The sequence below is a fragment of the Peromyscus maniculatus genome, chromosome 23, assembly GCF_049852395.1.
Source record: "Peromyscus maniculatus bairdii isolate BWxNUB_F1_BW_parent chromosome 23, HU_Pman_BW_mat_3.1, whole genome shotgun sequence".
Lineage (NCBI taxonomy): Eukaryota > Metazoa > Chordata > Mammalia > Rodentia > Cricetidae > Peromyscus > Peromyscus maniculatus.
The window spans coordinates 41,114,458-41,137,663 of record NC_134874.1 but is presented as its reverse complement, the minus strand read 5'-3'; the positions used below and the strand labels follow the sequence as shown (position 1 = coordinate 41,137,663).

Sequence of the window (23,206 nt, the reverse complement as noted above, 5' to 3'; positions counted from 1 at the left end):
CTGCTCACCACTTCTGCTCCCTTTGTGCCCATAGCCTGACAGCCAATGGACTATGAGAAAAAGGGAGGCCCCACAGCTGGCACATCTAAACAGGGAATTCTGGAATGCATAGAGTTTGTGAGTACACCCCTTGCACCACCTGCAGAGGTTAGCTGTGTCTTGCCTGACTATCCTGGTTCAAAAAACAGCCATCTCTCTTCCTCTCTTTGTTTTACTTTCGGTTTTTACCTCTGCAAGCGATTGGATACAGTTGGTGCGCAACTAAAGCAAACCTGGATAGAAAGCTACATTTTGATAATCTTTACATGTACATATGGAAACATGCCCTACATTTAGAATTATGCTTCTTTCAGAACACAAAGGTGTCCAATAAATAGCCATTACCAGATGTAGGATATCTACACCCAGATTGTTCATCAGAATTGTCCTGAAAAACACCTAAAATATGAGAAACTACCATTGCTCTTGGTTAATAATCAGAACATGAGGGTAAGATCCTATTGCAGAAGACAGTAAACACATTGGTTATAGGACAGGAAACTTTCTCCTCATGGCAATCTTTTATAGTACTGGAATGTCCTTGGGAGGATTCTTTGGGTTGAAAGAAATCTACAGTCTTTCTTAGCCAGCAGTGTAGCAAGAATCCTAAAGGGTCTTATTAATAGAATATTAATTCTATTAATTCAGGTATTGGGGTGAACGCTGAAATATCAGAGAAGCAGAACAAGACACAGCTTCTTCACCTCGCCAATTCCTCAGCTGATCCTGTTTCCTCAGACTGGAAGTCTCTGAGTCCTCATCCAAATGAATCTCAGCTGAACTGCTGCTCAAAAGTTTAAAAGCTTAACCAGCTAAAAGCTTCTAGTTTCTGGTCCTCATGCCTTATATACCTTTCTGCTTTCTGCCATCACTCCATGGGATTAAAGGCTCACTTTCTGGGATTAAAGGCGTGAGTCACCATGCTTGACTATATGCCTGAACACAGAGAGATCCAGGTAGATCTCTGCCTCTGGAATGCTACGATTAAAGGCGTGTGCTACCACTGCCTAACCTCTATGTTTAATATTGTGGCTGTTCTGTTCTCTGACCCCAGATAAGTTTATTAGTGTGCACAATATTTCGGGGAACACAATACCACCACATTTCATTTTTTTAAAGATTTATTTATTTATTATGTATACAGTGTTCTGCCTGCACAGCAGTGAATCCCATGAACTCCTATAATGACCATCATGGCAAGATAGGAGTGTATATATGGAATAGTGGCATGAATATTATGAGGGGAAGCCAACCACTTTCTGTTTGGATTTAACTCCAATCCAGGGGAGGAAACATATGCTTAGTACTGTATCTCTGGCCAAGGACCCATGTCTGTGGAGCACACAGGCCTAAAAACTAACCTACTATTCTGAGAAATGGTCTTAATATCCAACTGCCTTCTAAGTTTGCATATTTTACCAATAGATTAAAGTATCCCTCAGATGTAATCAAAGAAATTTCTCTGTGAAGTGGATAGAGGTTAACACAGAAACATAAAACCCATCAGGAGGCAAAGAGTAATTTTCTGTGGAATGCTCAACCACAAATGAGAATTAGATTCAATAATGGAAACAATGTTGACAAAATTAATGAAAAATCTTTTATCAGCATTGAAATGAAACATACTGTTCTATCTCTGGGAAAGTGGGAGAATTTTGAAATGAGAGAACATAAAGATTGCTAATCATTTTCCTTCCATTCACAATAATTGAGACTTTATCAAGACAATGAAAAATAAAGACTCTGTCATGAAGTGTGGTAAATTAAACTCATATTCATCTAGGTTTTCTTCAGGAATAAATTAAAATCCAAGTATTTAGAATGCACTCTTTGAAGAACATATCAGAACTTGAGATAAAATCAACCTTCATTTATGGCCCCATTTCTTGAGATAATCTTCAGGACAACAGGCTTTGCTGGAATATTGATCATTTTATTACTTAATTTCAAGGGAACCTGAAATAGTTAAATAAATACACTGGTAAGTTAAATGAATCATCAGTTTCACAGAAGGCTGGTAGAACAAATATATTAAGAACAATAGTGGCTTCTTCCTCTGTTATCACATGGCTCTGACCCAAGCATTCCCATGTAAGAGGGAGGAGGAACAAGATTACAGCATGCTTAGCTGCATAGCATGTCCTGTACCATCTTCAACAATATGGACTGCTTTCTGGAAATAAATAAATCTATCTTTATAAGTGGATAAATGACTTTTAACACTGTGGTGGTCTGAAAGAAAATGACTCCCAAAGGGAGTGGCACTACTGGGAGCTGTGGCCTTGTTGGATTAACAGTGGTCTTATAGGAAGTGTGTCCCTAGGGAGTTAGGTCTTGTGGTCTCATATGCTCACCCCATGCCCAGTGTCTCAGGCCAATGTCTTTTGACTTTAGATTAAGATAAAGAATTCCCCAGTATCATATATATATATATATATATATATATATATATATATATATATATATATATATATATAAACATTTGTGGACACATAGCAAGCACATCTTAAAAGGAGATATAAGGTTAATTTTCACTTAGTAAAACTAGAAAGAAAATCACAAGTAGGCTTGGTACCTGGTAAATACTATTGTCATACTCTGACTTTGGAAGCATGCATTTTTTTTCCAATCTGATACATTTGGGTTCATGATAGATGGAGGGACTTCGGGTACCACTATAGCATGCATTAACCTTCTGTATCTCTTCTGAAATTCTAAGATGGTGGTAAAAAGGAAATTTTCATTCATTTTCACTAATTTTCTTAAATGATATTGTTGTCAGTTTATGGAAGAGAGGGTCTTCCAAGAAAGTAGTAATCCTATATCAGCAGAAGAATGTGCGGACAGGTTGTCTCATAGTAGAGAAAGGTCATCTTGCAGGTAGCTAGAGTTTGCCAAAGATTGCCAGATACCTATAGCTTTCCTATCATCAAAACTAATTCACTCAAATGTATCCATGTATGGAATAGGAAGACAGCTGATCTAAAGTCATTTTCACCAAAGTGAAAATGAGCACAGTATATTCTTCTTCCATGATGAAAATTTACTGAGTCATATTTAATACAAAAGTGATGATATTCAACTCATTGCGAATTTCATCATTTATGTTAATGACAATATATTCTTAAGTTTTCCAGATGAGATCTTTCAAACATGTTTCTAAGTGTGACACCTTATATTAAAAGTGTACAGTGATGGGGGCAGAGTATTTGTAATACTAGACATGGTCATGGACTTCAAGGAAACAATATTTTCCAGAAAGAACAGGGCAGATGCACATATAAACTTAGGAAGATGTGACAGCATGCAAAAGACATGTGACATGTGCAAACTCAAGACGAAATGGTGTGCATGTGTGTGGATAAGAACATTGTGCCCACCCTTGGCTGAGGAGCTTGGATACTTGAAAACTGCTATGAAAAGCAGTCTGTTTTCTTTATTAAGGCTGTGACCTCAGTTAAATCAACCAGATTATAGACCAGGTCCCACACATAAGAGCAGTCATTTAATACAAACTGAACTTGATTGATTTAAAAATTAGAGAGAAAAATGGAGAGAGAACACATTGAGTGTGAGGTGAGGTGGGGATGGATCTGAGATAAATTGTGGTGATGATGTGAATGTAAACAAAATGTATTGTATGAATTCTCCAAGAATCAATAACAGTGTTTAAAAGTATACATAAACAAATGCATCTATTAAATTTTTTTTCATTTTTTAATATTTAGAATAGTTTAAAATATTTAATGTTTTTATTGAAGAATTTAAAGATCCATCAAGGAACCTTTTTAATTTTTGAAAAAAATAAAATTAGGAGATTTAGAAAGTAGGGGGTGCTTTAGTGAATAAACAGAAAATAATAGTGGGAAGTAATGTGGTAGTTCATGAGTTATGGGTTTTGGGGGGCAGCCTGAAGATATCATATCTAGAAAACAGGAGTAAATTTCACTGAGAAAATCTAGTGAAGGCTCTTGACTTGGAAGGGAATTGATTGATATGAACTTGAAGGATAAGAAATAATGATGAATAAATAAGGGAAGAAACACATGGAATTATAAGAATCCAAGTGAATGCCTGCTAGTCTAGACCTGACTTAATAAAATGTGAGGACAAGTGTGTAAAATGACCAAACAAAGGAGTCCTTCATATCCATTAATAATGATTTAATGCAGTGATTTTTGTCTGTGGCTAAAAATGGGAACCATTGTGGAATGTTTAAAGCCACTCCAGTGGGCAAAGGATTTTGGACATTCAGAAAGAACACAGAGCACATAAGGTAATAATTATACCTCTTGGAGACAAAATATGTCATATGTATTAGTTAAAATAAAACAATTTAAAAATCTGTTCCCTAATTGTAGGAGCCAGAGGGGTTGAGGGTACCAGGAGAACATGGCCCACAGAGTCATCTAAGCAGGACTCATAGGGGCACAGAGACTGAAACAACAATCATGGCGCCTACACGGGTCTGTGTAAGGCCCGATGCACACATCATGCTGTGGTTGTTTAGCTTGGGGTTTTTGTAGGATACCTAACAGTGGGAGTAGAGGTGTCTCAGACTCTTTTGCCTGCTTGTGGGACCCTTTTCCGCCTACTTGTTGTCTCATCCTATCATTATATGAGCATTTAGGCCTCATCTCATTGCACTTCATTATGCCATGTTTGATTGATATCCCTGGGAGGCCTGCTATTTTCTTATGGGAAACCAAAGAGCAGTGGATCTAGGATATAGGTGAGGTGGGGGGGCTATTAGGAGGAGGGGAGGAAGGAGAGAAGAGTCTGTGGTCAGGATATATTTTATGAAAGAAGAATAAATAAAAAGAAAATAATATTTCCATGTATGGGATATACAAGTATGAAAATGATATAAAAAGTCTATTATTTTAAAAATGGATATATACTTGTAACAAGAAGAAAAAACAAATTCAATGATACTATACATAATCATAAAATGAATATCTTCATCGACTCTATACGATGTTAACATTTACACTTAGACACACAATAACTGTTCCAGAATTCAAGGACCCAAGGTCTCCAGCATGGATTTATATAGCTCTTTTGAAGGAGAAAACATTGATTAAAGATAAATCAGTGTATTCCATATATATTTCATATATATGTTATATATATCCACAAATTTATGAAAATGCCTATGAATATAAAACAAAAACATGTCAAAAAGAATATGTTCTGTCTCACCTCTGTTTCTTCACAAGGATACAGGGAAAAGTTCTGCAGGGTTTTGACAATGGCAAGTTTCATGTTAATGAGAGCAAACCTCATGCCAATGCAGTGTCTAGGACCATGTCCAAAAGGCAGGTATGTATAAGGATTGATTCTATCTTTATTCTCCTTGCTGAACCTGATGTCACAATTGAACAAGAACGTAAATAATGAAACATGAAGTGCACAAGACAAACATGTTTACAGTTTTCTTTTTCTTCTTTTTTTTTAAAGGGAGAAACTATTTTTTATTAAGAAACTTTCTACTCTCTCTACATACCACCCACAGATCCCACTTCCTCCCTCCTCCCATCTGCCAGCCCTCCCTCTCAAGCCACCCCATATCCCCCAAATCAAGGTCTCCCATGGCGAGTCAGCAGAGCCCAGCATACTGAGCCTAGGCAGGTCCAAGCCCCTTCCCACTGCACCAAGGCTGCACAAGGTGCCACACCACAGGCACCGGATTCCCAAAAGCCTGCTCATGCACCAAGGATGGATCCCAATCCTCCTGCCTGGGTGTTCCCCAAAGAGTTCAAGCCAAACAACCATCTTCTGTATCCAGAGGACCTAGTCCAGTCCCTGGGGGCTTTACAGCCACTAGTCTACAGTTCATGGGCCTCCAATAGTGTAGCCGGTCATCTCTCCACTTCTTCCCGTCATGATCTCTATGTCCCTCGCCTGCAGAATCCCTCCTCTCTCTCATGGATTGGATTCCCAGAGCTCAGCCTAGCACCTGGCTGTGGATCTCTGCATCTGCCTCCATCAGTCACTAGACAAAGGCTCTATGATGATAGTTAGGGTATCTGCTAGGCCGGTCAGCAGAGTAGACCAGTCCAGGACCCTCTTGACCACTACCAGCAGTCCAAGGTGGTATCTTCCTTGTGGATTCCTGAGAGCCTCCTCAGCACCCTGCCTCTTCCTTTTCCCGTGATGTCCTCATCTATCATGGTATCTCCCTCTTTGCCAGTCCTCAGCCACAATCATACAGGGCACATCAGTGTGTTTACTATTGCAATCAGCATGAGTTAAACCATTATGAGATTTGGAAGTTAAAGTTCTTTCTACAACTTTATGGTAAAGGAGCTCCTGAAGTTAATAAGATGATGAGTAGTGAATGATCATTGAAACCAAATTTGTCTTTAAAGTTTAAATTATTAAGAATGTCATGTGTTTCTTGTGTAAAAACATCACAAAGTAAAAGTGAAGGAGAAGGAAGGAATTGCCCTGTCACTTGAATTAGAAATTTGCTCATTGGGGAAGGAGGAGACGTATGTTATAGATGAACTGTCTCTGTTCCATTCTCTCTTCAGCATCCTCTCCTTACTTCCTTTCCTTGTTTCAGTCTACTCATCCTAATCTATTTCCTCTTCTTTCTCCTCTTCCTCTCCAGCCTCCTTTCCCTCATTAAGCCCCTGTCACAAAATCTTTGACTGTCTTTCCCTCCTCCAAGAGTCATCAACTGAAGTGGTTTTCAAGGACACATGCTGCTTCTCTACTCTGTTATCTCTGAATTTTGTCTCCATCTCCTCCATTGGGGGAAAAATACCAAAAGTACCATGTTCAATTAAAATTTGATTTCTCACATGATTATTTAAATAAAAATGCTGATTCTGGAAATGTTCTAGAAGATTAATAATCCTCTGTTTTCTGAGAATTACTAAGTATCAGGGAAGATTAAGAAATAATTTTTAATCTATTTTATAGAACAACATTGGAGTCCAGCAAGAGTTATACTGATAGGTGTGTGCAAGCTGAACTTGGTGAAATCCCATTGGGGATGATTTTACACACACACACACACACACACACACACACACACACACCACACACACACACATACACACACAGAGAGAGAGAGAGAGAGAGAGAGAGAGAGAGAGAGAGAGAGAGAGAGAGAGAGAGAGAGATGAGAAACACTGGCATTCTTCTGTAGACATCTTATATACTACATTTCATATACTACATTTCATCATAATCTCAGTATTTTTAACTTTTGCATTCCTCCTTCCTGTTCTGGTCACTGATGCCCACTGAATCTATATTATCTGATTGAAAGCTGGAGCAACAAAAGAAATGTACAATGAATAATGTCCGTGATTGTAGTGACTAAGCTAAAGGAGGCATAAGAGGAAGCTGTGTAGAGGGACATAGAATTCACCTAACCGAAAAACAGGAGTTAGGGGACTCCATTCTATTCCTCTAATAAGCACTATACCTAGACCATCTGCCAACATCAGAGACACATGGCTAAGAATACAAGGTCTTAGGCATCAATAACTTCATAAAAGAGGCTACTATGTGTCTAAATTCTTGGCCTACTACTTCAACTGCGTCTGTATTAAAATATCATTTTTACATGAGTAGCATGATATGGATTGGACAGTTCTGATTATGATATGGATATTTATAGGAATATATATATCCACACACCTGTATGTGAGCACCTAAATAACAATTTTTGAAAAAAGAGGCCATGCACTAGAAGTGTGAGGAGGGATCTGTAGGAGAATTTTGAGGGAGAAAAGTGACTGAAGAAATGTTATTCCAAATAATAATCTTGAAACTTAATAAAAATTAAGACAAAATACTATCCTGTTTTTTTAATAGTAGGGCAACAATGGCAACCTAGCAATTATTCCCATGCTGCATACAATTCCCACTGACTGCTTATTACTTTCCACTCATAGAAGACCCTGGTTCAGATTCAAGAAGGATGAAAATATCAACTTTCTAATCAGTAGATGACCTGACTTTGGAGAATTTCCTTCACAAAATAGACAGAAACAAGATGAAGAGGACTTGTATTAGCATTCATCCAAAGTGGCACAACTTGACCCACCATACAGGAGGAGGCTTTCCACACCTCTACCCACACCAATGTCTAATACAATGGATTCCTATATTTGGGAAATGATTCCTATATTTGGGGGTGTATCTGGAGATTTCTTGTGACAATATGGGCAGCAACAAATTAAGTAAGATAAATGATTTAAATAATGGTAATTGTACTTGCTCTTTGACACCCACACATAACACACACACACACACACACACACACACACACACTCACACACTCACAAGCTTGTGTCATAAAATAGCATTTATAAGTTATAGAAAGTAATCAGCAATTATAAAAACAGGGGGAAACTGGTGTTTTTCTAATTTCTAAATACCTACACACACTTCAAAATATGTTCATTGATGTCATTATGTTACTGGAATTTTTATTAAGGTTTTGTGGTAGTTTGAATGAAAAAGGCCCCATAGGCTCAAGGGAACTGGTACTATTGGAAGTGTGGCCTTTTGTGGTAAGTTGTCACTAGTGGTGGGTTTTGAGGTCTCAGAAGCTCAAGCCAAGCCTAGTAGCACAGTTTTCACTTACTGCTGCCTGCCCAATCTGGATGTAGAAATCTCAGCTACTTCTCCAGCCCCATGTCTGTCTGCATGCTGCCATGATTCTTGCCATGATGACAATGGACTATAACTCTGACCTGTAAGCCACCCCCAAATAAATTTTTCCTTTATAAGCGTTGTCATTGTCATAGTTTCTCTTCACAGCATTAAAAACCCTAACTAAGACAGATTTAAGACTCTAAGACAATATTACAAAATTCAGAACTGTCATTATTTGATCAACTAAAATGTCTGTAGTTTTTACAATAATTATCATTTTGTATTACTGACATTCTAAAGTCAAACTTACATGCCAGGTAATATAAATTCATATTTATGTGATTTCATTAGTAGTCATTTTAAGATACTTAATAAGTTTGCTTCCCTGTATGTTCCCCTTCTCAGGGGTCTTGTACCTTTCAGGACAGAATTCCTCAGGCTCTGGCCAGTATTTTGGATCTCGGTGAAGAACAAAGATAGGTATGACCACCTGTGTCCCTTTGGGAATGAACACACCATTGATTTTAGCATCTTTCTTACTGCGCCTGCTAATTCTGCCAGTAACTGGATATAATCTCATAGTTTCATTCACCACCATGTCCAGATATTCCATCTCTACCAGGGCTTCATAAGTGGCAGGCGCCTGGGAAGATTAAAAATAGATTCTACTGATTTGAGATTCAAAACTAACTTTCATGTCAATCTATTCAGAACTATTGAGTTTTTAGGAACACAACATTCAACCCAGGTTAATGATTGGACTTACTGTTGATAAGTCCTATTCACCAGTCATGTGTGTTGACATACTAAAGGTCCACTGAAATGCATGGTGAAGTGAATATGGGAGAACTTTCACATAAGCTTACACTTAGGTCCCAAAGCTTCAGTTTTCCTTTGTACTGTTTTCCTTTTAAGTAGTAATGAATGGCATATTATGTCAATCTCACTCAACATACATCAGCTGTTGAAGGTGTCAAAACTTAATATAGGGAGGCTACATGTCCAGACCGAGGAAATATAATGTGGGGAACATTAAATTTGTTCTTAAAATTCTATATCATTCCTTTCAGAGGACAACTCACAGTGTTTAAATTCTATAACTAAATTTAATATTACTATAGATGATCAATTTGAAGATCAATGCCATATTAAACAGGAATAGTATATGAACTTACAGTGACTAACTTTAGTAGGATTTTTTCCTTTTGAAACTCATTATGGTAAAGTAGTGTGAAAATGGAGACTAACTGAGCAAAATCTTTATTTTCTAGTGAGAGGTCCATTCAGCTCCATGCTCAGTTTCTGAAAGAAACATTCTCTTGTACCTCATATACTGTTCAAATAAATCTTTAACTTGCAACATCACACAGGTTATAGTCACCTGAGAAAGAAGTCTAAATGGAAAGATTAAGGATTGCTACTTTAAATTGGTTTGTGCATATATCTGGGAGAGTTGTCCTAACTGTTAATTGATGTAGCAGGGTCCAACCATTTGTAGACAGTACTATTTCCTGAGTGGATGACCTTGGGATGCATGAAAACATCTAGATAAGGATAGGCCAGTGAATGGGCCATTGACCAGCCAGCATCCTTATAGTCCCTGCTGTGCTTCTTTGGCTGTGATTGAGTACCTTGGTCAAAAGCAGTGCTGTGTAGAGTGGCATGCACTCCTGCCTACAAGTTCCTGTCTTGAGCTCCTGCATTGACTTTGCTCAGTGATAGACTGCTATGTGAAAATATAAGCTGAAGTAAATGCTCTCCTCCCCATAGTTATTTTGAATGATAGGGTTTGTCATTGACAGAATGAAACAGGAAGAGGGTGTGAGTATGAGGTCTAAAGATGCTTTGTATGTACCTCCTTGACAACACAGCCAGTCCCAGAGTTCAGGGACGTCACACACCATTGTATCCAGTTTGGGGTATAGATGAGAAGACAGCTTATATGATGTGTTGGTCTCACATCGTGAGACACTGAAGCTCGCATAATGTAGAGGTGAATAGTTTAAGTTAGAAGCTTCCATGATGTGCTTTCTTTGAGGCTAATTATGTGATTAGAGAGAGGAGTAAAGAGAAGAACAGCTGAATCAGCCTGCCTAGCCAAAATTAGGTGAGGCTCCATTGATAACAGTCATGCCAAAGCATTTCCAGCAATAATAATACAGCTGTCAGTTCAATTGTTTAAGTTCTAGGGGGATGCCTCAGTGGTTAAGAGCACTGTTTGCTTTTACAGGGGACACAAGGACAGTTTCCAGTACCCACATGGTGAGTGTATTTCCTGGAAGTCTAATTACAGGGAATCTGAGGCCCTCTTCTGGCTTCCTCATGTTTCATATATGCACATGGTACACAGATATACATGTAGGTGAAACACCCATTTAAGTTTAAAGAAGACACTTGACTGACACTTGCTTATCTTTAAAAATCTAAAGAGATTTTATGCATGTGTTTGGACTGTGTATCTGTAGTTAGAAATAGTGTTTATGACAGGGTCAGTACAGAATTACAGAGGTTATTTTTTCTCTACACATAATTTTTCCTTTGTCTTAGATTTTCAGTGACCATTGCTGAAAAATTAATTCTTACTTTATTTACTATAATTTGAAATGCAAGTGTGGAAGTAGTGTTTCAGGTTGAGGTTTGACATTTTCCCTGTGGCTTCCAGCATCATCCACTCACCTTATTAGGCAGGACTGCATCAATCTCTTGCTGCAGTTTCTTCTGAACATGGGGGTGAATTGCCAGTAAATATGTAATAAAGGAAAGAGTAGTGCTTGTTGTGTCATAGCCAGCAAAAATAAATGTGATTGATTGGGCCAGGATCTCCAGATCAGAAAGAGCTGAAAGGAAATTAGACATTTTATGTTAATAATCAAAGCTGGTACCTACACAGAGCCTTTACCTGCTTTGTTCTACCATATTTGACACAGGAAGTACACTGCACTTTATCTGCAATGGTGTACTGCCTGCAAGATATGCAAGGGCAATGGTGGTACAATATGTGTGGGAGTAACCAACCAATAACTGAGTTGACTTAGATGGAACCAAGAATTGACACTGCTTAGGTGCCACAGAACATGAGACTAGATATCTCAGGGACCAAATAACACTGGTGTTAAAAAAAGTTGAGATAAAATGACTCATAATGATTTCCTGCTATAATTATAGATAAGTGCCTTGCTCAGCCATCATCCGAGAAGCTTCCTCCTGTAACATATGGGAACAAATATTCAGAACCACAATGATATATTAGGCAGAGAGTGTGAGTCTTTGAAATATTCATTCTTAAATGGGATGTCTCCACCAAATCCCTCTCCTCGAGCCCAGGGATTATCACAGAAGAGTCAGGAAGAATGTAATATCCAGTTGGGTTGAGAATATCAAGAATACTAAGAATGCAGGGCACTCCAAGTCAACATGATGAAATGTCATATGAACTCACAGAGACTGAGGAAGCAGACATAAGGCCTGCACAGGTCTGTAGAAGGTCCTCTGTGTTTATATTATGGCTTCCAGTTCAGTGTTTTAATGAGATTTCTGAGTGTGCAAAAAGAATGGGTCTCTGATTCATATATCTTCCCTTGGACTCTTTTTCTTCTGTTAGTTTTTCTTCCCTTACACTGATATGTTAGTTTTTGTTTTATCTTTTTACATTTTATTTTGTTACATTAAAAAAATGAAATGAACAAATGAAAACCTGTACACTGAGAAAAAATATTAACAACAGAAATCTCCTTTATATGTGTTAGGAGATGGAAAATCAGTTTTTTCCACGTGGAGTGGCACAGGGAATATATCAACCACTCCAGGACAGGCCTCATGTTCAGGGGTAGTTGCCCATTAATGAACTCCACTGTGTGTGTGTGTGTGTGTGTGTGTGTGTGTGTGTGTGTGTGTGTGTACACTTTAATTTGGTTACATTTTGGTGTTTGCATGTTTGTTTGTTTGTTTTTGGTATTGTTTGATTTTGTTTCCTTGATTTGGGGTAATTTTGCTGTTGTATTGGGCATTTGTTTCCTGCTAAGAAAGAACTTAAAGTTCAGTGTGTGGTATTTTCAGAAGGCCTTTGGGGAGGGGAAGAACATGATCAAAATATATTTAAATTTAAAAATTGTTTAATAATAGAAAATAACAAAAATTGGGCATTGATTTCAATTGTGGGATTAACAATGAAATTAATTAAAATTTTCAAAACACACATTGCAGTACGAACATATGAAAAGAACGATTACTCTGAAATACTAAACCCAGTCACCATGATTAAACAATGAAGAGGAAATATAATATAAACACTGTAATTTTTCTTTGTAGCTGGAAAGTTTCTCTGGTCCTGCCAGGCACCTGCAGTCCCATGGCCTGCTTATAAAAAAATCACTCAAAAGCTTATATTAATTACAAACCATATGGCCATTAGATCAGGCTTATTACTGACTAGCTCTTGCATTTAATTTAACCCATAATTCTTATTTATGTTTAGCCACATGGCTTGGTACCTTTTCTCAGTTCTGCCTTATCATCTTGCTTCCTCTGTATCTGGCTGGTGACTCCTGACTTAGCCTTCTTCTTCCCAGAATTCTCCTCGTCTCCTTATCTCACCTATACTTTCTGCCTGGCTACTGGCCTATCAGTGTTTTATTTATCAACCAATCAGAGCGCCACATATTCACAGTATACATAATGACATCACACATACTTCCCCTTTTCTGTCTATTCAAAAAGGATGGTTTTAACTTTAAGATAGTAAAATTACATATAATAGAACAGTTATTGAGCAAGAATTACAGTTACAAAATCTAGTCTATTGTATTTGGCAAAATTAAAGAAAATGTTCTATCTATCCTATATTTGTGAGTCTAAAGTTTCATATTTATCTTTTATCACAACTAAGGAAAACTATAATTATAACTATCTAGTCTTCAACTATATCAGAGACCTCAGAAGGATATAATATTACCTAAGTAAACAGGAAATGCATTGTAATCAATTTCTAAAAATCTATAATGACAGTAACAGCTGCCTGCCTGGACAGTCATCCAAAGTTTCTCTGAAACATTGGGGCATCCACCTTAAGCCAATAGGCCTAGAGTTTTTGTTGCCTCTCCCTATGTCCTGTAGAATATTTGACAGTCTCATCTGTGAAGCAGGACCCTGAAGAACCCTCTGGTCTTGCAAACTTCAATGGTCACCTTCCTATGGGTCCTGCATGTCCATTTTATACAACATACTGTTGAGCCGTTGATGCAAGGGCACTTTTTCCCCAGTGGTTTGCCACAAAGAAAGAAAACTCCATAATGAGTTTCTTCAATGCCCAATATCTTCTCTGAAGTAGATTTGTGCTGCCAGGAGCAGATGTGTCTCAATGTCCAGAAAGTCTAAGTTTTTACATTTTTTAAATGCCATTTTCTGTAGGTCTTTGAAGTGTTTGAAGATTATCTACCTTATTGAAATATATCTATTTATACCTAGAAAACTTAACTAACATGACTATGTTTGACAATCATAGAAGACTACTAATCTGTATTTCTTGATTATCTATTAAAATTGAAATGAGTTACATAAACAAAATACCTTAAACAAGAGTAGAAATATATAGAGAGTATAACTAAATTAACTTTAAATTTGTAATAAACTAAGATCTATAGCAATGTAAAAAATTTTAAACAAGTTGTTTCTCCTTAAAAGTAGGTTTTATCAGCCGGGCGGTGGTGGCGCACGCCTTTAATCCCAGCACTCGGGAGGCAGAGCCAGGCGGATCTCTGTGAGTTCGAGGCCAGCCTGGGCTACCAAGTGAGCTCCAGGAAAGGCGCAAAGCTACACAGAGAAACCCTGTCTCGAAAAACCAAAAAAAAAAAAAAAAAAAAGTAGGTTTTATCATCTACCCTTTTATCCTCTCATCTCTATATTATCTCCCCCCTTTTTTAGAAAGAGTTTGCATTTATAGTCAACCCCTTTAAATAAAAAATTTTGTAAACAATATTTTGGAAATTTGGGTGTAGCTTCTCATACTACTTCCTGCTGGTTGAGGGCACTGATAATCTTATGGGGATCCTGAGAAAATTAAGAATTATGGACAAGTCCTGACTGGAGTAGTCTGTGAGGCTGCATCATCTGAGCCAATTGTCTTGAAGCTGATCTGGATGTTGGAACATCTGGAGGCCTGTCAGGGGGTCTTCTTTGATCAAACCATATAAGCCTGGTTATCATCTTCTGTGGAAACAAAAGCATAACCTCCTTTCTAAAGCAATATAGCCTTAGACATAAATTTTGAAGTCAAGATATATTTGAAACATACATATTGGTTTAATTTAGCAGCCTTTACAATCAAATGTCTCTCTGCAGATAAAAATCTCAAGGACAATATAATCCAGAGTCTCTGTGTGATTTCTACCTTTATGTGGCTTATTTTTTATATTACTTTTACTTTCTCTTTAAAGACTATTTTTGAAAACTTTCTATTTTTTTATATAATTGTCTATATTACTTTTCCTCTCTGTTCCAAGCCATTGTATATTTTTTACATATATTGTAAACTGTTTAGAGGTTTATTTCATCTGAATCTGCCTTATTGTGAATCTATTCCATTAATAGAGCAGTCTCTTCTCCACTCTCTTTTTTCTCCTATCTCTCCAGTTAGAATGCCCTGCCTAAACTTATTCTGCCTCACCATTGGCCAAACAGCTTTAATTATCAACCAATAAGAGCAATACATATTCATAGCATACAGAAGGACATCCCACAGCATTTCTTTAATGTATTATGTTATTGTGAAAGGAAAAAATAAATTTCCATAGTCCCTTAAGCTAGTGAACATATTTCCAATTATAAACCACAGTGAAAGTTGGTATTTCAACACTGTGCTTCATGATTGAATGCTCTGGGAACAGACTTGAAAGTAGAGGTTCTGATTCAGTGGCACTGCCTGAGGCTGAGAATTAGCATTTGACTCCTGTAGGTGACCCACACATCACTGAAGACTCTTGGAGTGTAAACTCAATGCTCATAACAGACCTTCAGATTTTTAAAAGATTAATCAAAATATAATTATTTAATTTTCCTCTTTCTATCCTCCCTCCTAAACTCCCATGCCACATCTCCACTCACTCTCAAATTTAGGACCTCTTCTTTAACCAATTTATTACATTTGCAAATAAACAATCATAAATACAACCTGCCGAGTCTGCTCATTTTTCCAACTTGTACTTGTTTCTGGGTTGGATCGTTAGTATTGGATAAACAATCAGGGACTCATCTCTGCGGAAGAGTAATTTTCTCTCTCTCAGCTGTTCTGAACTGCCTGGAGCTCTTATTCTAAAGATCAGTACTCATGAGACTTTCCACATCTGTGTTGGAAAGTCAGCTGTTGTTGGGCCAATTCAGGTCTTGGTTAGGCAGCCATGTTTATAATATTTCAGGGTTGTAGTTTCCCTGTCACAGAGGGAAGGTACAATTACCTTGATATTTTCTGTATGCATATACTCCATGATTTTAGAAAGTTCCTTAGCCCTCTTCATATAACATAAACTGTGTCTTTTTGTGATTTAGCAGGAAGCTTTCTCTGCTGGAATGAACCTTTACATTTCAAGAACAAGCCCTGCACTCTGTGCAACCCCTTTAGACCCTAAATTATACTTAGTTACGTTTATGAGACTCCGTGTCTTTGGAATTCTGGGAGTTCATCATCAGCTGAAGAAAATCCACTCGGTGCTGAAAGGAGACAGAAATTTTAAAAGCAGAAAGTGGATTGGCATGCAAAAAATAAGTATGAAACACAGAAGTTAAACTTTCTTGGGCAGAAGAGGCTTATTTATGAATCCAGCTAATGTTGCCTGAATCACATAAAACAATGACCCATAGATTTTGGGGAACAAAAAGTTTACCATGAGCCTGGTGGTGATGGCAAACACTTTTAATACCAGCACTTGGGAAGCAGGTGGATCTTTGAGATTGAGTACAGCCTAGTCTATGAAATGATTTCCAAGACAGCCAGAACCAGTCAGAGAAACCCTGTAATGAAAAATTAGCGTTTAAAAAATAAGTCAAACATAGTCTAGTATCATGCTGCCATGTTCAACACCATTTCTCATGACTTTCCCTTATTCTAAGCATCTGTAGTTGTTGACAAAAGACTCCTGTCTGGATGGTTGGCAGTTTCTTCTCCTTTCATAGGAGCTTGTTTAGAAATAAGTCCTACACATCAATATCTCATTTCCTTGACATATTGTTAACCAATATCTCATACTCATCACCTGTTGTTCTGCAAGTCATTGCTTGGTTTTATGAGATTGTTTCCTGTCTTAGTTAGGATTGCTATTGCTGTGAGGAAATACCATGACCATGACAACTCTTATAAAAGAAAACATTTAACTCTGGAGGCTTGCTTACAGTTCAGAGACTTAGTTCATTATCTTCATGGCAGGAAGCAAGGCAGCATACAGACAGGCATGGTGCTATAGGGATAGCTGAGAGTTCTTATACCTTGACAGGCACCTGGAAGTGGTCTAAAACACTGGGCATGGCTTGAGCACATATGAAACCTCAAAGCCTGCCTCCACAGTGACAGACTTCCTCCAACAAGACCATACCTACTCCAACAAAGTCACAACTCCTAATCGTGACACTCCCTTAGGGAGCTATTTACTTCCAGACAACCACAACTACAAATGTTCCAATCCTCAGAATACTGGCAAATAAGCAGAGGCACCTCCTCAGACATAATACTGCCTCCCTGACATCCTTCTGTCAGCATTTTTTCTGCCAACATCCTTATCCTTAGTCCAGCATGTAAGCTGTATATAGGGAAAAATGGGTTATAAAAGTAACAATCTCAATGCTCAAAGATATTGCTGAAGTTCTAGGCAGGATACAACTCAAATTAAAAAAAAAACAAATTCATTAAATATCTTAATAGGGCTTTCTATAAGAAATGTTTATCTTTTGACATCATGGCCTTAGAATTATAATAAATTGTGTGATACTTGACCTCTTGGGTATTTTCAAGCCGATATTTTCTGTTTTTTTCTATAAATTTCTTAAAAAATGACATAGCATCACTTGGAAACATGCAGATGTTTAGTTTGTTATATATTCTGGAAAGGAATGGAAAGAGTACTGTAGAGAAAAGAAAAATAACATGATGAAAATGCAATTTAAGCTTTTGACAGTTTTTTTTATTCACCAATGACAAACTTTAAATAATTTAAGTAAAATATCAAAACAACAGGAACAATTGTGGTACAAATTAGTATAATTATAAAATATAGAAAGTATATCACACCTAAAACTAATTGAACTTTAAATAGAAATGCAAAGAGAAGAGTTGAGCTGTAGGAAGATTCAGTGTGGAATTTTATGAAATATTTAACAGATAATTCTTACCTGTTCTTCACAGGCATTTCTAAAACTTACAAAACTAGGGGAATGTGGAGAATTGAATCTGGAAGCTTCTAGTGCCCTGTTATTTAAAATCAGAATAAATCTTGGGACTAAATCCTATGTAAAAATGTGACTTAAAGATACTAAAGGGATTTTATCAGCAAAACTCTTACCAACTGAATGTAGAAACATGAAAGGAATTCTGTTGTTTGCTATACAATGGGTCATAACACAAAATAAAACCAAATTACACAAGCAATCAGAGATAGTGTGATTTGAAAAAAATCAGGGATAAACACAACATCCTTTCCTAATTAATGTCTTAGAAAATTGGGTACAGCAGTGATTTCCCTTAACTTTATGAGGATTGTCAATGGAAACTAAGAACTAACGTAGAAATTGAGGAAGTATGTCTTTTCCATCACTCTTGGGAAAAGGCAATGACAGGTTGAAGTGTATAACACAGGTAAGAAGACCAGAGAAGAAACTTCCTATTTCATATTTTACATATACTGTGAATACACAGAATAAAGAAAGTGTACTGCAAGGTGTAAGAGGAAAGACAAGTCACAAATAAAGACAAGACCATGAGCACATCTCCTGAATTTTCAATGGAAAACAAAAATAACAGGATGCCTTGAAAAGATTTAGTCCATGTTTAGAAAATAAGAGCTGCTGAACAATACTAATGTGTATATGAAAACACTATTTATTACAATCAACACAGAAAAGGTATCCCTTGTTTATGTCCATTCTAAAAAATTTCTCACAATGAAGTCTGCTTGCATTACATAACGTAAAGAATGGTTTGGACTGAAGTAAAAAATAAATACAGCCAAGAGGCTAGAGAAAAAAAATATGCTAAGACAGCTGTTCAAAAAGAGGGCCAAGACAATGCCACACAGTAGAAAATCAATAAAATGTCAGGAATTGAAACATGACTTTCAATAGGAAGTGTAAATATTAACACTCTACTGAGCCCACCAGCAGCTGATTGGACTAAGAGGTGAGTCTTTATCCTCAAACCTGAACACCCCAGCTCTAGGCTTTGGCCCAGGGGCCAAACCCTGTACCCCTACACCACCACCCATTGCAGTCCCAGTTTCAGGCCAGTCAGCAGGCAGCCCTATTGCAGACAGATCAGACTACCACCATTCCCCACCAGATCTCGTAACCCACAAGCCCCACTCCTCCCAAACCACTCACATGCCAAGATTGCAGCTACTCCATGAGACAGAGCCCAGCAGTGCCAATTGGACTAAGAGCTGCTCCCTGAGACAAAGAATCCATCAGTACCAACTAGACCAAGAGCTCCCACTAGTCCAAGAGTATTGATCAGACCAAGAGAGCCTCCCTCAGACACAGACACCACTTGAACCAAGTGGAGAAAGAGATGCCAGTGCAAAAATACAGTCAACAACAACAACAAAATATGGCTCCATCAGAACCTATACCAGCAAGAACTGCACATTCCAACACAGAAGAAACAGAAGAATTCATCCTTAAAAATGATCTTAAGAAGATGATAGAAATCTTTAAGGAGGAAATGAAAAATTCCCTTAAAGAATTCAAGGAAAAGTCAAACAAAAATGGGAAGAAATCAGTAAATCCCTTGAAAGCCAAGAGAAAGCAATTAAACAAGTGAGGGAAACATTTCAAGACTTGAAAACTGAAATCAAGACAGTAAAGAAGACACAAACTGAGGGAATGCTGGAAGTAGTAAATCTGAGTAAACGAACAGGAACTATAGATGCAAGTATAACCAACCTAATGCAAGAGATGGAAGAGCAGATCTCTGGCATTAAATATATGGGAGAAGAAATAGATTCATCACTCAAAGAAAACACTAAAGCCAACAAAGTCATAACCCAAAATGTCCAGTAAATTTGGGACACCATGAAAAGACCAAACTTAGAGAATAATAGAGATAGAAGAAAAAGAATACCAACTCAAAGGCACAGAAAATATATTCAACAAGATCATAGAAGAAAACTTTCCCAACCTAAAGAAGGAAATGCCTATAAAGATACAATAAGGTTACAGAACACCAAATAGACTGGATCCAAAAAAAAAGTCCCCTCACCACATAATAATCAAATCACCAAACATACAGAATAAAGAAAAAAATTTAAGAGCTGCAAAGGAAAAAGTCCAAGTGAAATATAAAGGCAGGTCCATAAGAATATCACCTGACTTCTCAATGGAGACTCTAAAAGCCAGAAGGTCCTGGACAGACATTATGCAGACACTCAGAGACCATGGATGCCAACCCAGACTATTATGCCCAGCAAAACTTTCAATCAATATAGATGGAGTAAACAAAATATTCCTTGATAAAACCAGATTTAAACAATATCTTTCCACAAGTCCAACCCTACAGAAAGCACTAGAAGGAAAAATCCAACCTAAGGAAGTTACATATACCCATGAAAACACATGCAATAGATAATCCCACACCAAGAAATACCAAAGAAGGGCAACATGCAATATTATCACCAAAAATAAGAGGAATTAACAATTACTGGTCATTAATATCCTATAAAAAGACCTAGGCTAACAGAATAGTCATGAAAACAAGATCCATCCTTCTGCTGCATACAAGATATACATCTCAACTTCAAAGACAGACACTACCTCAGAATAAAAGGCTGAGAAAAGACTTTCCAATCAAATGGATTTAAGAAGAAAGCTGGTGTAGCTATCCTAATATCTAATAAAATAGACTTCAAACTAAAATCAATCGAAAGGGATCATGAAGGACATTATATATTTATCACAGGGAAAATCTGACAAGATAAAGTCTCAATTCTGAATATTTATGCCCCAAATACAAGGGCACCCACATTTGTAAAAGAAACATTATTAAAGCTTAAATCACACATAAAATACCATACATTAGTAGTGGGAGACTTAAACATCCCACCCTCACCAATGGACAGGTCTTCCAGACAGGAACTTAACAGAGAAATAAGGGAACTAACAGACATTATGACTCAAATGGACTTAATAGATATCTGCCGAATATTCCACCCTAACTCAAAAGAATATGCCCTCTTCTCAGCACCCCATGGAACCTTCTCCAAAATCAACCACATGCTTGGTCACAAAGCAAATCTCAACAGATACAAAAACTTTGAAATAACCTCCTGTATCTGATCGGATCACCATGGCTTAAAGTTAGATCTCAACACAACAAAAATTAGGGAAAGCCTACAATCACATGGAAACTTAATAATGCCCAATTGAATCACCAATTAGTCAAGGAAGAAATAAAGAAAGAAATTAAAGATTTCTTAGAAATCAATGAAAACAAATGTACAACATATTCAAACTTATGGGACACTATGAAAGCAGTGCTAAGTGGAAAATTCATAGCTCTAAATGCCCACATAGAGAAGTTTGAGAAATCTCACACCAGCGACTTCACAGCACACATGAAAGCTCTAGAACAAGAAGAATCAAACTCACCTAAGAGAAACATATGCCAGGGAATAATCAAATTGAGGGCTGAAAACAATAAAATAGAAACAAAGAGAACAATATAAAGAATCAATGAAACAAAGACTTGTTTTTTTGAGAAAATCAACAACATAGACAAGCCCTTATCCAAATTAACCAAAAAGTAGAGATTTATAGATAGATAGATGATAGATAGATAGATGATAGATAGATAGATAGATAGATAGATAGATAGATAGATAGATAGATAGATAGATAGAGATAGAGAATCCAAATTAACAAAATCAGAAATGAAACGGGAAACATTAACAACAGACAAGAAAATCCAAAGAATCATCAGGTCATACTTCAAAAACCTGTACTCTATAAGATTGGAAAATCTGAATGAAATGGATGATTTTCTGTATAGGTACCACATACCAAAGTTAAATCAAGACCAGACAAACTATTTAAATTGACAAATAACCCTAAGGCAATAGAAATGGTCATTAAAAGTCTTTCAACCAAAAAAAGCCCAGGACTAGATGGTTTCAGGGCAGAATTTTACCAGATTTTCAAAGAAGAGCTGATACCAATACTCTTCAAATTGTTCCACACAATAGATACAGAAGGAACTTTATCAAATGCTTTTTATGAGGCTACAGTTACTCTGATACCCAAACCACACAAAGATGTAACAAAGAATGAGAATTACAGACCAATCTTCCTCATGAACATTGATGCAAAAATACTCAATAAAATACTGGCTAACTGAATCCAGGGACACATCAAAAAAATTATCCACCATGACCAAGTAGGCTTCATCCCAGGGATGCAAGGATGGTTCAACATATGAAAATCTGGCAATGTAATACACCATATAAACAAACTGAAAGAAAAAAATCACATGATCATCTCATTAGATGCTGATGAAGTCTTTAACAAAATCCAACACCCCTTCATGATAAAAGTTCTACCGAAATCAGGAATATAAGGAACATACCTAAACATAATAAAGGCAATTTACAGCAAGCTGACAGCCAGCATCAAATTAAATGGAGAGAAACTCAAAGTGATTCCACTAAAATCAGAAACAAGAGAAGGCTGTCCACTCTCCCCATACTTAGTCAACATAGTACTCGAAGTTCTAGCTAGAGCAATAAGACAACATAAGGAGATCAAGGGGATACAAATTGGCAAGGTAGAAGTCAAACTTTCACTATTTGCACATGATATGATAGTATGCATAAGTGATCCCAAAAATTCTACCAGGGAACTCCTGCAGCTGATAAACACCTTCAGTAAGGTGGCAGAATATGAGATTTAAAAAAATCATTAGCTCTCCTATATACAAATGATAAATTGGCTGAGAAAAAAATAAGAGAATGCTACGCCCACAGCTGTGACACCTGTGTAGCTGTAGCAAAGCTTGAAAGCTTGCCGCTGTACTAGAGTCTGGCAGCAAAAGGGCTGAGGTTGAAGCTTCCTGGAGCGAGACCTCAGGCAGTTTCCCCAAGTCCAACGGTCGTCATGCGGCCTGAGGATCTCAGGGCAACAGTCCTTGTTTGCACTAATCATGCTTTTTCTCTGTATGTCTTTTCTGTGTTGTGGGGAGTGAATCATGAAGGAAAAGAAACAACTTTGGAGTGATTTGCCTTTCATGGAAAGGCTAGCCAGGACTAGAAAGCCTTGGTGCCTTCATAGTAAGAAAGAAAGTCAACAGATCATAGAAAATATGAAG

General features: G+C 37.2%; 1 protein-coding gene across 1 annotated transcript in view; it reads right to left on the bottom strand.

Moving 5' to 3' along the window:
• Window positions 1-1,178: 1,178 nt before the first annotated feature.
• Window positions 1,179-23,206, bottom strand: part of LOC102926279 (cytochrome P450 3A14-like) — a 44,792-nt gene continuing 22,764 nt past the window's right edge. Inside the window, exons 7-12 of the mRNA XM_076560650.1 lie at window positions 17,636-17,763; window positions 16,293-16,359; window positions 11,335-11,495; window positions 9,075-9,301; window positions 5,242-5,404; window positions 1,179-1,995 (exon numbers count right to left, since the gene is read on the bottom strand). Coding sequence (XP_076416765.1) covers window positions 1,900-1,995; window positions 5,242-5,404; window positions 9,075-9,301; window positions 11,335-11,495; window positions 16,293-16,359; window positions 17,636-17,763 — 842 coding nt within the window. The 3' untranslated portion in view covers window positions 1,179-1,899. The remainder of the gene's footprint in view (window positions 1,996-5,241; window positions 5,405-9,074; window positions 9,302-11,334; window positions 11,496-16,292; window positions 16,360-17,635; window positions 17,764-23,206) is intronic.